The 16,799-nt window shown below is 38.4% G+C and overlaps 1 protein-coding gene across 2 annotated transcripts in view; it reads left to right on the plus strand.

The window, feature by feature from the left end:
• scaf8 (SR-related CTD-associated factor 8) overlaps positions 1 to 14,735 on the plus strand; it is a 29,947-nt gene extending 15,212 nt beyond the window's left edge. For both annotated transcript variants that reach the window (XM_028000150.1, XM_028000151.1), the window contains exons 3-20: positions 4,091 to 4,135; positions 4,492 to 4,653; positions 4,924 to 5,080; positions 5,165 to 5,292; positions 5,794 to 5,970; positions 6,053 to 6,132; positions 6,219 to 6,330; positions 6,897 to 7,028; positions 7,117 to 7,226; positions 7,775 to 7,968; positions 8,053 to 8,153; positions 8,674 to 8,787; positions 8,971 to 9,127; positions 9,414 to 9,544; positions 10,572 to 10,713; positions 10,797 to 10,844; positions 10,954 to 11,154; positions 11,534 to 14,735. In XM_028000150.1, the coding sequence (XP_027855951.1) occupies positions 4,091 to 4,135; positions 4,492 to 4,653; positions 4,924 to 5,080; positions 5,165 to 5,292; positions 5,794 to 5,970; positions 6,053 to 6,132; positions 6,219 to 6,330; positions 6,897 to 7,028; positions 7,117 to 7,226; positions 7,775 to 7,968; positions 8,053 to 8,153; positions 8,674 to 8,787; positions 8,971 to 9,127; positions 9,414 to 9,544; positions 10,572 to 10,713; positions 10,797 to 10,844; positions 10,954 to 11,154; positions 11,534 to 13,371 (4,029 nt within the window). In that variant the 3' untranslated portion in view covers positions 13,372 to 14,735. The remainder of the gene's footprint in view (positions 1 to 4,090; positions 4,136 to 4,491; positions 4,654 to 4,923; positions 5,081 to 5,164; positions 5,293 to 5,793; positions 5,971 to 6,052; positions 6,133 to 6,218; positions 6,331 to 6,896; positions 7,029 to 7,116; positions 7,227 to 7,774; positions 7,969 to 8,052; positions 8,154 to 8,673; positions 8,788 to 8,970; positions 9,128 to 9,413; positions 9,545 to 10,571; positions 10,714 to 10,796; positions 10,845 to 10,953; positions 11,155 to 11,533) is intronic.
• The last annotated feature ends 2,064 nt before the right edge of the window (positions 14,736 to 16,799 follow it).

The following is a 16,799-nucleotide window of genomic DNA, read 5'->3' on the forward strand; positions in this document are numbered from 1 at the left end:
AAGATTATTTCTAAGCTCTGAATTGTTATGCAAGTCTTAAATCAAGAAATATTATGAAACGACTATTTTTGTACCAACAACGAATTACAATGAAATGAAAAACCAGATTCTCTGAGGGCTACACTCTTTTCAGAATATTTAATTTAAAGCCTTTAAGAATATTAGAAAAGATATTAAAACCTGCAACCATTGCTTTTATATGCATACACAGTAAGGTTTTGTTTTAGTATCCCTATTAAAGCGAAAATTTGGAATGTTTCCTTCTGCTGTGGTAGAAATGCTTTTATATCACGTGATGGAAAATAATAATAGACCTTTATTAAGAATACCTGCTGTTTTGTGAGTTTTCATTTGGAGCAGGAGCTGGCACCATATGCACCATTTTTTATGAACATGAAATGTTTGAAATAAATGTTAGTTTGTTTAACAAATTGTTATATTAAACTTGTCAAGTTATTGTTCAAAATGGGTTTTTAGTTTGAGGACAAGGGGATACAAACTTTTTACTGATCACATTAACTGGAGTCAAAGGCCTCAGCTGAAAAACAAGTTAACAAAGTTGTGCTTGACATCTAACTTATAAAGTAAAGAAAATAATTTATTGAATAATTATTTGCAATTTATAGAGATCTTAAGTTTAAATCATAATGATCGTAGATAGGTGTTGGTCCTAAATTTTCGGAAATGTGGCAAAACCCTGTAGATTGCTTTTTTAGTATTTGGCCACTTTTTAATATTACTGCTGCTCCATTTTGTTGAGTGTTGAAAATCAAAGTTCAATTTGGTGACAACATTCTTGTGATTATTTATGAAATGCTGATCCAGACAGGAAGATGATGTGTTGACAATAAGACAGAAATGTGAGCCGATTTAGGAGGATTGGTCCATGACAGGCTTTCAAATTTTATATTTACATGCTCACAACAGTTCTGTTTAATGGCTAGTAAAGAAAGGAATGGCATTAAAGCAGTTTTAATAAAACTGAATAATTATGTTTAATAGTAACAGAATAGTTGTTTTTTTTATGATGAAATATAAAGTAAAATAGAATGACGTCAGATTTTAATGGTTGTAAGATTTCGCTTTTGTTGTTAGTAGAAGACTGCAAGTCACTTTTCACTCAAGTGCTAGTCTCGCATGTTTGTTTTGGTTGTATTTAGCCAGAATGTACTGCATTGTAGTCCGGTTACCGCTTTTGGAGCGATCTCTAGTATGGCATTCACACATGCATTCAAACCACACCAGAGTTCAATTGTGCATTCACACCTTCCCAAACAAACTGGACTTTCTAGACAAACAAATCAGAGTTTGATTAAAGCCAACTAAACTGAGCTGGTGTGAATGTACTCTTAGTCTAATTAAGGGTAAAGGACTACAATCCTTTTGAATCTGCTCCGCAACCTGTTTTTAAAACCATCACAAATTGATAGTCATCCAGGTATTTGATCATTTTCTTTAACAAAAATGAAAAATAGTGAGATATGCCATGACATGCCAGTTTTTTATTGATATTTGACACCCTGGGAAGGATATTTAATTCTATTTTGTGTGTTTAATGTAGAAGATAAGGGTGTAACATTTATGCAAAGTCTGACTTTGACTTTTAGAGAAAAATTGTTCTCTCAGTGGGTATAGAAATAGACACAAATTAAAGACTAGGTATAGAATTTTTTTAAATTCAAATCCTTCTCTGGACCTTGTCTGAACAGGAGGAGTCCTCAGATGTAGAAAATTAAAAAGATTTAGTAATTTTACTGGTTGTTGCGGTGTTTTGGAACGATATTGAAATATTTAACATTAAGATTTTGGTAAAAATGTCTTACTTTTTGAAAACTGAGTTTACTGGACATTTTAATCATCCGATTTACTTCAGTTCTTCAGTTTCACTATGGCTCCATCTACAGGCTGATAGCAAGATTTACAATTGGAAGCTCTGACAGCTGGCATTAATCATCAGTACTAAGATGATACACGGAGTAAAAGTTTTGAATATACACTTCAGTGACGTTATTAAGTGTAAAATGGAGAAATTGAGAGTGGTAGATATCACTGGCACCCATAATGTGATACAACATTCATGGTAACTCCATGTTACTGTAACAGTTGGTGTAATGGCTAAAGCTGGGACTAAGCTTCCTGTTAGTGATTGTGTTTCTGTAGGAATTGAGATTTGGAAGAAACCTGCTTTAACTGACTGTATATCCAGATGTATTACTTACATATTCAGCATGCACAGACACAGACGTGTTCTGATGTGAATTCATCAGATTTAATTGACATAAGTTTAATCATTTTTCAATCTTTATGTTAGTTGCTGCAGTGAATAAAACTAAAACTGAACAATTCATGTTGATGTAAAAATCTTTGCAGACCTGTGGATAAAAGATTCCTTGACCCCTTTTAAATAAATTGCCTGATTTATCTAATTACACAAACAAAATACTATGTCAAAGAAGGTGTCACAAGTAGTTGATTGATATTAAGCATGAACCTCATTAAATTAATAAAAAAATATTAAACACATTGTGTGTTTAATTATAGGTCAGAATTATCCCTTTGCTGTTCCTTAATTGTGGATATTCATTCATTGATGTCTTCTTCTTTTTCTGGTTTCCCCATCCTTATCAAAGAGAATCATCCCCATAGCATGATTCTGCCAGTACCATGTTTTGTCAGTGTTTTCAGTGTGATGAGCAGTGTTTGTTTCTGCTGCTCATACCATTTTGCATGTCGGGCAGAAAGTTACATTTTGGTCTCACTTGGCCATGACAGCTTCCACATGTTTGGTGTGTTTTCTGCCTGGTTTGCAACAAACTCTTAAGCTGGATTTATTATGGTTTTCTTTCTACACCGGATTTCTCCTTGCAGCTCTTCTGTAAGGGCCAGATTTTTGAACTGCACGACAAATGGATGTCCTGTCAAAAATTCTCCCATGTAAGCTGTGGATCTCTACAGCTTCTTCTAAAGTTTAGTCTCTTGTCAGCTGCCTTTTCTTTTTATGTACATGATGGCTTCTCTGATTAATGCTCTCTATATCTGACACTTCAGTTTAGGTGAATGGGCATTTATTGATATTTTTGAGATTGTGCAGTTTGTTTTTCATTTTCAGATGATAGACATCTGTGAGATGCTCAATGCTTGGAATGTTTCATATTTTTTTGTAATTCATGTGTTTGAATGTTAATCATAATCTAAAAATGGTCTTGGATTGTGACATTTTTTTGTTGTTTTACAAACTGCAGCTTATTTTTTTTGCAATTATGTGTTTATCAGATTATCTAATAGAGCAGAACAGAACCAATGTTCATCACATGGTGGTACAAACTGTTTTCTGTTCTTTTGTCTTTTTATTGGATTTGTCTCAAAAAAGACACAAGCTCATTTCGCAACCCACAAAGAATTGAGTTTATCTGTTTGGTCCGTTTTGCTTTTTATAAATGATATTCTTTCACAGTGGAGCTGCACCTTCTCTTTAAAATATATTGCCATTCCAATAACCATGTGTGCAATAGTTTATGAATAGTAGATTTATTGGCTGGCAATAATAAACTCAGCCTGTTTGGTGGCGTCTCCCTGCAATAGATTCCCACATTTGACTCAATGACCAATATACTCCAGTTCAGAGTGCTGGTAGCTCTTTGAGAGAGTGAGAAATCTGTGGATTTGCATCAACTAATGTATTATGGACAATAATCAGCAATGATGATCCTAGTGCATTATTTTTCTTGCATTAAGCAACCCTTTTTGACATGACTGATCATGTCAAATATTGTGGCTCAATCTCAGAAGTTTCCAGTTCAACTTTTGGGCATTTTGCCGTTTGGAGTTTGCATATGTTTCTAGGTTCCTTCTTGATACACTCATGCATGCTAGGTAATAGGGAACTCTCCAAATAAATAATCAGTTACAATGACTTCATTGATTAGTTAATGTTCAACATATTTTTTCCTAAATAAAATGCAGTTTATTTTTTTGTTCATTTCTCAGATTTTCATCAGGCTGAGCTTCTGCATCCCCCTCCGGCCTTAGGTTGCTGTGGCTGCAAATAGAGCTGTTAAATTCATTGAAAATATTTTCTTTTTTCTTTCAGTTCTACAAGCATGTTGTCCAGAGTGTAGAGAAGTTCATTCAGAAGGTAAGTTAAATTTTTAATTAGGATCTGTCTGTTATATTTGCAAATGTAGACATCTTTGTAAAGATTTTTTTTGTATTTCTTTATGAAAAATTGTATTAATTTATGAAGTAACTTTGGATGGAATAATTCAAAATCATGTTTTTTTTAGTAAACAGCAGTTGCATTCTACTTTGAAACAGGGGGCATATTTTCTTTTTAATCTTAACCATCTGCAGAAAGTGTATAGAACATTTATGTTTTCTTCATATTTGTAATTAGTGTTTTTAAATTGGTCTCAGTTTGTGTTCCTGAATTATCAGCTGACAGAGAATTCATTGAAATCTCTATTTTAATGTGAATTTGTGTTTTTCTCACAGTGCAAGGCAGAATACAAAGTCCCTGGGCTGTATGTCATCGACTCCATAGTCAGACAATCCCGCCACCAGTTTGGGACAGAGAAGGATGTTTTTGCTCCACGGTTCAGCAAGAACATTATCACAACGTTCCAACACCTTTATCGCTGCCCTCCAGATGACAAGGTCAGAAGATTTTTTATAGTTTTCCGGTTGTTTAGCTTTGTTGCCCTTCCATTTCTCTGGTTTGTAGTGATGTGATTGAACTTCATGTTACATGTTAAATTGGAATTTAAAAAACAGGTCTCTGCTGTTTATTTAATTCCAATTCAATTGGTCTGGTTTAATTTTAAAATGGAACAAACCCTCAAGGACAGAAAGTATAATCCTGTTTTGTTTGAGTTGAAGCTTTACTCACTGTACTGTTATGTCGCTGTCATCTACCTTTTTTTCCAGAGTAAGATAGTGCGAGTCCTGAATCTGTGGCAGAAGAATGCTGTCTTCAAGAGTGACATCATCCAGCCTTTGTTGGACATGGCTGCAGGAATTCCCCCTCCCAGTACGACGCCTGTCCTGCCCAGCAGCACTGCACCGATCAATAACACTACACCTGGTAAGTAAAAGCACATGCAGGTAGCGTAAAAACACACATCAGATAACTTCTGACACCAGTGTTTACCCTTCTCTGTCTATTCAGGCACCCCAGCTACGCCCGCCACTCCAGCAAATATAGTCCAAGGTCTGCCAGACTGGGCCTCCCAGATCACAAACACAGATACTGTTGCTGCTGTTGCTCAAATCCTGCAGAGTCCCCAGGGACAACAGGTGAGTGGATATAGACTATTTGTTTCAACTGTAAATTGCTTTTTGTGCAGCAGTGGACTGCCGTTGTCTGTAAAAGTCTGCCGTTTGACTCAAGTGTATCTCTGCTCTGGATAATTGTGGGAAAACAAATTAGAATACAAATATTTGTGCCTCCAGATTTGATTTCTTACTCTATTGTCTAAAAGTTTTCCATTCATTTATTGGTGTTTGCCCACCAAAATCCATCCGTCCAGTTTTCAGAGTCCATATTAAAGCTAGACTATTGGAGCAATATCAACCATGGTATTTTAAAATTGCACAGAAAGGTCAGAAAAATATAGAAGTTGATTGTATTTCATTATTTCCTCTCTTCCTTTAGTGATAAAAAATATATCTTTCTTAAAGTAAGAGAGGGCATAGAAGAAAGTGGCATGTAACAGCATTATGCTCAAATGTATATAGATTTGCATTTTACAAGTTGCAGTTAATGCAATGTGTCATGTTCTGTGCATTATGCCACAGCTTCAGCAACTGGTCCAGAGTCTGCAGATGCAGCAGCAGAAGCCCCAGCCTTCCCTGCTGCAGGCCTTGGATGCTGGCCTGGTGGTCCAATTACAAGCTTTGACAGCTCAGCTCACTGCTGCCGCTACAGCCAACAGCCTCAACCCCCTGGAGCAAAGGGTCTCCTCTTTTAATAAAGTAAAGCTGCAGTCAGCAACTATTGCTGTCTTCTTTTGAGTTTGCCAAGTGTTGCTAATGCGATTACTGGATTTTGTTACAGAAACTGTTGGGTCCTTTTGACTTTGGAAACGATTCAGAACGCAGTGAGGAATCTAAAAAGGATTCCTCATCTTCTCAGCTGTAAGTTCAGAGTGCTTTATTTTTTTGATTTTCATTCAGTTGCATGTTAGGTCTATGTATTAAATGAAGCTACTGATCATTTCCAGGCCCATGGTGTCTGAGCCTATTAACAGCTCACTCTTTCATCAACTGGCTGAGCAACTCCAACAACAAAACCTGGAGCAGTTTCAGAAGCAGCTGCTAGAGCACCAGCAAAAGGTAAATCACAGTCAGAAAGAGGATTATTTATTCCTTCGTATAAGTGCATTTAAGTCAATGAAAACATAATGTAAAAGTTAACTTATTTCATTGATGCAAAAGGCTGAATTATACTTTTGTTTCATCACTCTGAAGTCCTGGGGATCACCAAAATTAAAAAATTTTTGTTGGCAAATTTTTGTCCAGTCTTTGCCTTACTGTTGAATAATGAAAAATAACTGAGACAAGTAAGGCCTGATTACTTTGTCAGATAATGTCAGGTTGGTTTCGATGGGCTTGTTTCTCTTAACAAATCAAGTCATCATTTGAAAACTGCATTTTATATTTAATCTGGTTGTCTTTGTCTAATACTGAAATTAGTTTGATTTGAAACATTTGTGACAGAAAAGAAAAAAAATTGAAAAGATAAACATCAATGTTTATGAACTAAGGTTTACTGAAATAAATGTTTCAATATCATTCTAATTTAAGATGCACTTGTCTAGGACAAGTGCAGAAAAATTGTTAATTTCTGTTCACTATTTTATTAGAAAGTTGTGTGTAACTATTGCTGTTGCTTCCTCTAGGCCATGAACATAGAAGGGCAGGATTCCATCTTTGGGCTGGAAAACTCGGTGGCAACTGCTCAGAGCAGTGCTCAGCCACAGCTTCCTGAGCCAGAGAATAAAATGGACGACTCCATAGACAACCAACAGCAGGTATTTGGTTTAACAGCAACCTGAACTGTTGAGTTATGGCGAATTATGCTTGCTACTTTAATCGTAAAAAAATTGCTGACATCCCAAGGACATGGATCTAGATGAGGGCCCCGAGGGAATGGAGGAGGAGATCTTTGAAGCAGAGGAGAAGAAGACCTTAAGCACACGTTCTCGGACACGCTCAAGGTCACGCTCTAGGTAAGCCAGTTTTTTATTCAGCCTGCTGTACTTGTGCTTTTTCTTCTTGTTCAAAGGCTAGAGCAGGGGTCTGCAACTTGTGGTTCCTGAGTCGTGTATGGTCCCTTTGGCGAGACGAAACATTTGACAAGACAAATGTCTTGTGTTGAAATATCAGTGATTGAAAAACTGGCAAAAAATATATAAAATTAAGTCTGGAACTTTGAAATAAAGTTACTTTAGAAGCCCTACATGCAATTTCAGTCAACTGTCCTGGATAGTGACACTAATGGCACACAGAATGATTGGTAGGTTTTAAGCTGCATCCTGTTTTTTTTCATAGTCATGCAAATCATAAATATGAACAGTTTCATTCAAGAAAAGGTTTCCATTCTCTTTTGGATATGTTTAATTTTTTTCTTTTTTTCTAGAATTTAAAAATGGAAATAAAATAATATTTTGTCAAGCATTAATCAAATTTTATATGATAGGTGTTTCCAATAGTTGATGAGTGGTGTAGGTTCCGCTCCGAGATCATTTTCAAGTATTTGTGTTTCGCCTTGCCCTAGATCTCCCAAACGTAGAAGATCCAGGTCCCGCTCTGGTTCACGGAAACGGAAACATCGCAAGCGATCGCGCTCCCGCTCCAGAGATCGCAAGAGGAAGTCGTCACGTTCTTACTCCAGTGAAAGACGAGCACGGGAACGAGAGAAGGAACGGCAGAAGAAAGGATTACCCCCCATACGATCCAAGACTCTTAGTGGTAAATATAAGCGACTTTGGGTTGGTGGTGAACTCTGTAATTGTATTTCTTACCTTATGTTGTTGTTTTTTACTCTGTGTCTAGTGTGCAGCACTACACTGTGGGTGGGCCAGGTGGATAAAAAGGCCACTCAGCAAGACCTCACCAATCTGTTCGAAGAGTTTGGCCAGATTGAGTCCATCAACGTAAGTAGATGCCCTGGTTGCCCCTCTAATGTAATTGTCAGTCGGTTCTTTGATGTCTGAAATTTGTTCAGTAAAACGGCTTTTAATGGTCTAACAGTTGTTTTTTGCTTTAACACATCTGTTATTTTTCCCAAAAGTCACACAAGTCTGTCGGTATTCTGTGGTGTGTTTATTTGTTCAGATTTTTACTTCATGTCTAATACACAGGGTTTCTGTATATAAGTTCTAAGTCTTGAATTTAAATATATCCCCTGAAAGTCTTAAATTATTTTTTATTTTGCTTGTTTGAGAAATGCATATTCTTTTATTAGGTTTGTTGTAGACAAATTCTCCTGTCTGAAGAATTTAGGGATTACTTTACAATTTGACAGCACTACAAATGCACATTCTTATTTTGTCATTAAATAATTAAGTTAGCTTTCCTAACTTATTTCTTGTAATTTATGTAGGTCTTAAGTGTAAACCACGAGGATCTTTTACAAGTGTAAAGCCATGCATGTAACATAATGTGTGTCTGCAGATGATCCCACCCAGAGGCTGCGCCTACATATGTATGGTTCATAGACAGGATGCATACCGCGCCCTTCAGAAGCTCAGCACTGGCTCCTTTAAAATCGGCTCCAAGATCATCAAGGTTCCCATTTCCTTTATAATTTGATTTGTTATAAACTCAATCCTTTTAATGTTTTCATCTAATTTAATCTCACTGTTGACCTCTAGTGGTGACAGCATACCTTCATATAGGTGCATCCTTTCATGCTGGAAGAAAATTGTTTTCAAAAGGTTGTTTTGACCTTTCTGCGTCCTTGTCTTTCAGATTGCTTGGGCTCTGAACAAAGGTGTAAAACAAGAGTACAAGCAGTTTTGGGATGCAGACCTGGGTGTCACCTACATACCATGGGAGAAGGTCAAATTGGATGACCTGGACGACTTTGCTGAAGGGGGGATTATTGATCAAGAAACTGTCAACGATGGTAAAAACATCTTGTTTAATTGATCCAGAAACCTGATTTATTGATTCACTTGCAGTTCTTATTCAAGTGGAAGTAGTAGAAAGTCACAACCACCCTGACAGGAAATATCTGGAATTTTATTAAACTAGGAATTTTGTTTTATACCCTGGTCACCTGTAAAACTACTGCAATAATGATCCCTAGTTTCTTTTAAAAGTGTTTTTCATTACGGATAGAATGTCTTCTAAAACGCATTGAATACTTGAATTTTAATCTTTAATTACTTTGTTTTTGTCTGTGACTGCAGAGTGGGAAACAACCAAGACGTCTGAACCAGCCAAGGAAATTGCAAGCCAGGCGGTTAGCACTGAGGCCACAGTGGTATCTAATACCCAATCCGAGACCTACAACCAGCAGGTCACTATGATGCCTGTACAGGTGAGAGGAGCTTTGTCTGCAAGGCCAATATAGCATAATTGTACAGGAGTGGAAACTAAATGATAAAGATTTGCAGTGCCTTACAGAAGCATCCAGAAGCCTTCATGTTTTCTTATTTCACCTCTTCAAATATTTGCAAAAACAAACTTTAGTGTATTTTGATGATATTTCATCTGATCATCTGACCAAAATCCTTCTTGCCTTACAATTAGAAATCTGAAAAGTGTGTTATGCATTTAGCCTCATTTCATCTGAATAAATAAAATCCAAATAAACCAGTTCAGAATTCTCCTGATAAGTAACTAGAGTAGTAAATCAGTCTGGGTGGAAAAGTGCTCTCTGAAGACCTCAGAGGTTTGTTAAGAGAACATTAGTCAATAAACATCATCATGAAGATCAAGGAACACGGCAGACAAATCAGAAATAAGGCTATGGAGAAAGTTTAAAACAAGTGTAGCTCACAAAACAACATTTTAAGTTTTTGAAATCTGTCATAGCTTCGAACAATAGCAAGCCTGTGACAATTTGGCTTTCCACCTAAACTTACTAAGCTGGACAAAGTAGAGGATTCCTCATAGAAGTTACCAAGAGGTTAATGATGAAAAAAAATATTTTATTCTGCTCCATAAATCTCACCCTTATGGAAGAAATACAAGGAGAAAACCTTTGCGTATTAAGTGTCATTGAATCTCCTATTTAAAGTTTTCTACAAGCCATGTAGAACACAGCAAATATGCAAAAAATGTTTCTCTAGTTAGGAAAAAACAAAGATGTCACTTTTTGTCTTTACAAAGCAGCAAATAGAGGAAACTAATACTATACAACAACACAGAATCCTCAGCATGAAATATAAATCTGATCAAATACATCAAAGTTTGTAGTTGTAATGTGAGAAATCTTTGAGTATGAATATTCAAACTTATCCTGTTTTTTTCTTTTGTTGATTTTTTTGTGCGTATGTCAAAATATATAATCTGAAATCTAGCTCTTCTGTTAATTAATGATTTTCATCTCAACTTAAATTTAGCTGCCAGTGGCCCAAGCAGTTCCTGGTGCCATGGGTTTGGTGCCTCCTACGTTTCCTGTCACAATGGGCATACCTCCACCAGGCTACGGACCGCCACCACCATTTTTAAGACCAGGCTTCAATGCCTCTCAGCCTCCACCAGGTAATCAACACAAATTTATAATTAAAATCTGACTTCCAAAAATCTATTTGCTTACACTGAATTTTTTCTCTTCTTTGTTCTAGGGTTTATGCAGGCACCACATACAGCAGGAATAGCCTCTGTTACCACATGTGAGTTGTTTTCCTTACATTTTTTCTTAGCCATTCATAATGATTTATAGTGTTTTTTTTACATTTTGAAATGTTCTTTTCTTTTCTTTTTTTCTTCTACCTTTTGTAGCTCTAGTGCAGCCGTCAGTGGCCTCCAACCAAGATGCTGTGATGCCTCCAACTAGCACCATTCCTGGCAGCTTCTTGCCATCGGCCATCCCAGGAGCCGGTGTTTTTAACCCTGTTGGAGTCCAAACTCAGCAGGCCAACAACGATAAAATTCCACCATCTGCAGAAGGCATGGATGCTGCTGCAGAGCTCACACTACAAGGTGAGGTAGTTTTGTTGTTGTTCTAGAAACGTCTATGTTTGTAATTTTTCTATTCTGTACTAGAGATGTGCCGATCAAAGAGAGCGTATTTTTATTGCCTTTGATTGAAATATTAAATGCTGAAAATTTTGATTTAATTAAATGCATCTGACCATTCAATCAGGGAAATGCATCATCCAATAACCACATACTTTGGTACAAGCTCTTGTATTAAAAGCAACTCATGTGTTGATTTAATAGCTGAGGAAAAGAAAATGCAAGGTCACACCTGAAAGTAAACCAGAACAGGGCAGGAAAAGTCTGATCAGTTCATCTGAAGATTTTAATATTTGACTCTGAAGACTTAACATTTCTGCCTATAACTTGTTTGTCTTCACAGGCATGCAGAATGCAGTCCGCAGTGGAATGGGTCTCCTTGGAATGCACCCCTCGGCTTCACTACCCCATCCACTACATCAGACGGGTCTGAGTGCTCCACGAATGCCCGGCTTGTTGCCGCTAGACGTACGACCCAACCTCCTTCAACCTGGAGCAGCTGCCCGTTTCCCCCTGATCATGCAGCAGGGACCCCCTCAACAAGCATCCGGCCTCCTTGACAATTCCCTTCATGCTCGTCCCAGGGCGCCTTTCCCTCAGATGGACCCATTCAACAGAGCCCCCAACCTCTCCAATGAAAGTGTCTCTAAAACAGAAGATGAGTCCTCTGGAGCGGATGAGGGCAAAGATCAAGACTACCGCTTCCCTCCGATGGAAAAGCCCAGCACAGGTCTTCTGCCGACCCCTCCGCCAGAGCATAGGGAGCCACTTGGAGGTGGCGGGGGAGTTCCAGGAGGAGGGAGACCTCCGTTGCTTCAGACCCCTGGAACTCAGCCACCAAGGTCCAGCTTAGTGGGGCGTCTGCAGGCTCTGGCAGGATTCACTCCTGATAGCCGCTGGAACCAAGGCAAAGGGGACTTTGATGAGCGAGACAGCATGCGAGGAGGACCGCAGCCCCCAGGTGGTCCAAAAGGTTTTCAGGATGAGCGGCCTCCACCCGGTCCAAACTTCCCCAACCGCTTTGATAACCGACCTGGCGTTACAGGGGGACCAACAGGTGTAAATGCTGGGCCTGTTGGGGGGCCACAGCCCTGGAACAGAGGAGGTGGACCCACACCTCCTTTCAACAGTGAACATCATAAAGACCTAGATGATCGAAGACGTCCATGGGAGAGGCAAAGAGACCGAGATGAACGAGATTTTGACTTCAGGAGAGACGTGAATGGTAATCGGCACCACCGCGAGAGAGAACGGGAAAGGGAGCGCGACAGAGACCGGGACAGGGACCGAGGCCGAGACCGCCCCAGGGAGTCTGACCGCGACAGAGACCATGAGAAGGAGAAAGAGCGTGGAGGCTGGACGCCTATCCTCCCACTACCTACGCCGCTTCTTCCCACTCCTCCCATTAATCCCAACATGGCGCTTAATCAAGGGAAACTTCTTGCTCCTCTTAAGTTAAACCCCCAGGTAGCATCAGTTTTCCAGTCTCATGGTCAGGCCAAACCTCCTCTCCTGAGTCAGCCGCCCTTTCAGCTTCAGATTAGGTCTCCACCCCCATCACTGAACCCCCCACCTGTTTCTGAAACAAAGGAGGAAGCCCAAGTTCCTGCTGCAACGCCTGAGGCGAAGTCCCCCCCCTCTGCTGGGTCACCCCGTCGCTCTTCTGACGGCCAGACTCCGAGCACATCAACCGAACCCCCCTCTCAGTCTGAGCCATCCCACCCAGACACCCCTCCACAAATGAAATCACCACCTCAGCCCGTTGCCGAAGCAACCCCAGAGACCACTGCCTCCCCAGACGGCGAGAGGTCACTCCATGACTCACCTCTAGGCTTCTCTCACGCCAACCACACCCAACAAGATGGCCGTCACACTGCAGAGAAGCAGGAGGAGCCACAGGAGGATGAGAAAGGGGCACTAGAGAGAGCCCCCATTCCTGAACCCCTGTGGCTTAATGGACCGGGTCAGCACAGTGTCAGTATGGCCGAGCTCACACCAGAGTCCTCCCCTGAGTCCACTTCGAGCCCCGCCTGTCATTCTTTGCAGCTTCAAAGCAAACCGGAGCTGCGGCAGGAGAAAATGTCGTCTCCTAAGGACCTAAACAATGAACAGAGTGAGCCCCAGGAGGACGCTCCCAGTCAGCCAGTGGTAGACACTGTCACAGACACTGAGGGGACATAATCATCACTCAGTAGGTAAAAGATCATTTTGTAAAGTTGTCTCTTCTTCTCTGTACTCATGTCAGAAAACTACTACCACAGCACGGGACATGACGAATATTGACTCACACCAGTTGTTGTCTGATAAGCAACGACAAAAGATTTTATCCCTGACAAATACCGGTGTACTAAATATAGATGGCTTATCAGGTGATTTATTGATAGATTTTGTTTGTATTTTATTTCCTTATTCCTTTTTTTCAGTTGTAAAACCACACCACCATTTTTAACTAATATAAGCTTGGTAAGTTTTATTCAATTGCCTGCCAAAATGTTTCACTTGTATATTGGGAAATTTAGCTTTGACCTTCCTATGGAAGACAGTGGGAAATCCCGGTTGTTCAACAATGGATTGACTGCAGAATATGAGATACTTGAAAACAGCAGCTGCTCGCCCAATCTGTCTCCTCAAATGTCAAATGGATGCTGCAAAGATTTAAAACAAATGCTTTTATGTTGTTTTATGAAGATTACTGTGTCTTAGCAGAAGAAATTGCCTACATAAAATCAAACCGCTTTTATTTGAGGAAAATAATGATTTTTACTTTGAATTTTAAAAGTATGTTTTACTTCCTAAATTTGAGAACGATCTGTAATTTGTTTCAAATAATTCATTGACATCAGATAAATCACGCAGTAGTGTGGAGAAAAAAGCAAATAAACAGAGCGATATTCTGATGTGGGGGTGCATATTGTTCTAGTTTGAAATAAACCTGCTCTTTCTGTCTAAAACACATGCTTTAGCACTGTTTCTGACCCAGGTCCAGTGGAAAAATAAGACTGCTCTGCTTTTCAGACTCATACACACTATATGGTGTGACGTCAGTCGATTTGATGATCTCAAGTTGCTGCTATACCATCCATCCACAGTACACTTTGTTGGATGCAACCGTGGAACGTTTAGATTTTAGTTTCTGATCATCTCAGCCTGTATGTTTACCTAAGCTTTCGCTGGGTGACTGTTGATGATGGCTTTGTGCCTTTTTGAATGGATTTGTAGTTCACAATGCTACCCAACGCCTCTGTGTGACATACACCAGACTGTGTGTGCAACTCGGTTTCAGAGGGCTCTCTGAAAAGAACGCCACCAGCACAGAACTGACTTACCTGTCGATTGAATGGTAGCTGCACAGCTTGTACAGCACTCACCTGTGCATGCAGGCCTCCTGTAGCCATGTTTTTAACCCTCTTTTCTCTCTTCATTTCATACTTGTAGTGGTTTTCTGTTGACGCATAATACCGGAAATCTATAGTCTGCTGTTCCTCTAAAACCAAATGTCTACTACAGGAGTTGTGATGTTAAATAAAAGTTGAAGGTGCATCAGATTTGTTAATCCTGTTATTGTCATATCTTCCAGTTAAAGCTGATCGGATGAATCATTTCATGCACAACACTTAATAAATAATTAAAAACTCTTCTATTAAATAGAAATAATATCTAGCATGGTTCATCTATTTAGGTACATGTTATAAATCTTCTTAAGTTTCTAAATTTACATTTATTTGCACATATATTAAAAGTTATTTAAAAATAAAGATCAAGTTCAATTGTTAATTTTAACTTGTATATGCTTTTTTCTACTCATTTGCTTAAAAAGAATTGTGATGAAAAGAATAAAACAGGGAAAGAAATTGTCAACTGCACTTCAAGCTACACATAAGTCAAGTTTATGTGCATAGCACATTTCAGCAACAAGTCAGCTCAAATGATTTATTTGATAAAAACAACACAGTAACCATCAAAATAATAACCTTTAACCAGGTTTGTCACATTGAGATAAAAAAATCTCTTACAAGAGAGACCTGGCCAAGAATGGCAACATATAGTAAAAGAAAAAAACACATAATCACAAAAAACATAGATGTGCAATAAAATATGGCTATTTATTGTTTTGTCACTTTTTTTTTCTGTTTAGTGTAAAAAAAAATATGTTACAAATTTAATAAATCCAGATCTAATGGATTTTTGAAACAGAGTGGATCCAAGCTGGCTCAGACGCCAAAAAAATAAAATAAAATGGCCTTATACCACATTAGCGAATCAAAAGCTAGCTCAGCATCATGTTTAGTGATTTCTGTAACATCCAGATAATAAAATCCAAGAAGAGAAATGGTTTGTTCTCAAATTTCCAGAGTATTATTAAAACGTACCACAAGAATCTATAAATTCAAGTCAGGACAAGTATGAAATTTTCAAACATTAAACATGTAGAAACCTTTTTTACTACCACTCACTCCTGTCGATTCTGTTTGCAAGAAATAAGGCTGGCTGGTTGGAAAGTCATGGCGTACAGACACTAAAGGTGTGCTGCTCTTTACTCTTATTAGGGTGATGCTCTGCAACAACAGCAAGTAAAAATTACAATTAAAACAAGTAATATTACCTTGTTAGATTCCCTGCATTACTCTTTCAAAAGCAGATCTACAGACAGCAAATGTCAAGTACAATAAGCATGTTTACTGAAAAACATAAATAAAGCAGGTGCTTATTCTACATGTGTTACATCTGACCTGTACATCTGTAAAATTTATAAATAAAATTGTTAATTTAGTAGACATTGACCTAAAAGAAGAAATTTCACAATTTATAACTGACATAGAATAAAATTTGTGTTTTTATATTTTAAAGTATCTTACTGAAAGAGGTGATTGATAAATCAGTTATGAGCTTATAAAATAGGTTGTAGTAAGAACACTATCAAACAAACTTACCTGTGCCTTTTCTTTCCATCAGAATCCTAACAAAAATGTTATAACATTTTTATATTAATGATTTATAGTTTACCCACTGGTTAAAAAGGATCAATGGTTAAAATTAGCTTGACTTTTTTTTAACAGCATAAATAACCAAAGATTTTTTTACTCTGGGTTGTCATACCTGCAGAATCTTACTCTGCCCAATGTCTAATCTTTAGAGCAGCGTTTCCCAATTCCGGTCCTCAGGCCTCCCTGCTCTGCATGTTTTAGATGTGCCTCTATTCCAGAGCAGCTGATTCAAATGATTGCATGACCATCAAGTGCTGCAGAAACCTGTTGATCACCCATATATTCAATCCAGGTGTGTAGCAGAAGGGAAACACCTAAAACATGCAGGGCAGGGAGGCCTGAGGACCGGAATTGGGAAACGCCGCTTTAGAGGATCAACAAAATAAGCACTTATCCAGTATTCGCTATTCACTAACCACTATTCATTTAATCAGTAATTAAGCAGGAATATAATTGTTTATTAGATTATTTCATACTTTGCTGTTTTAACATGGAAGGAGAGACTCCTGCACACTTGAGCTTTGCAACATTTGCTCATTTTTATGTCCTATTGGATCTTCTTCACATTAAACATGTGAACAGCAGTGAGGCACACCCAGTTATAGATGCACTCCACAAATATAA

The sequence above is a fragment of the Xiphophorus couchianus genome, chromosome 19 (assembly GCF_001444195.1).
Source record: "Xiphophorus couchianus chromosome 19, X_couchianus-1.0, whole genome shotgun sequence".
Lineage (NCBI taxonomy): Eukaryota > Metazoa > Chordata > Actinopteri > Cyprinodontiformes > Poeciliidae > Xiphophorus > Xiphophorus couchianus.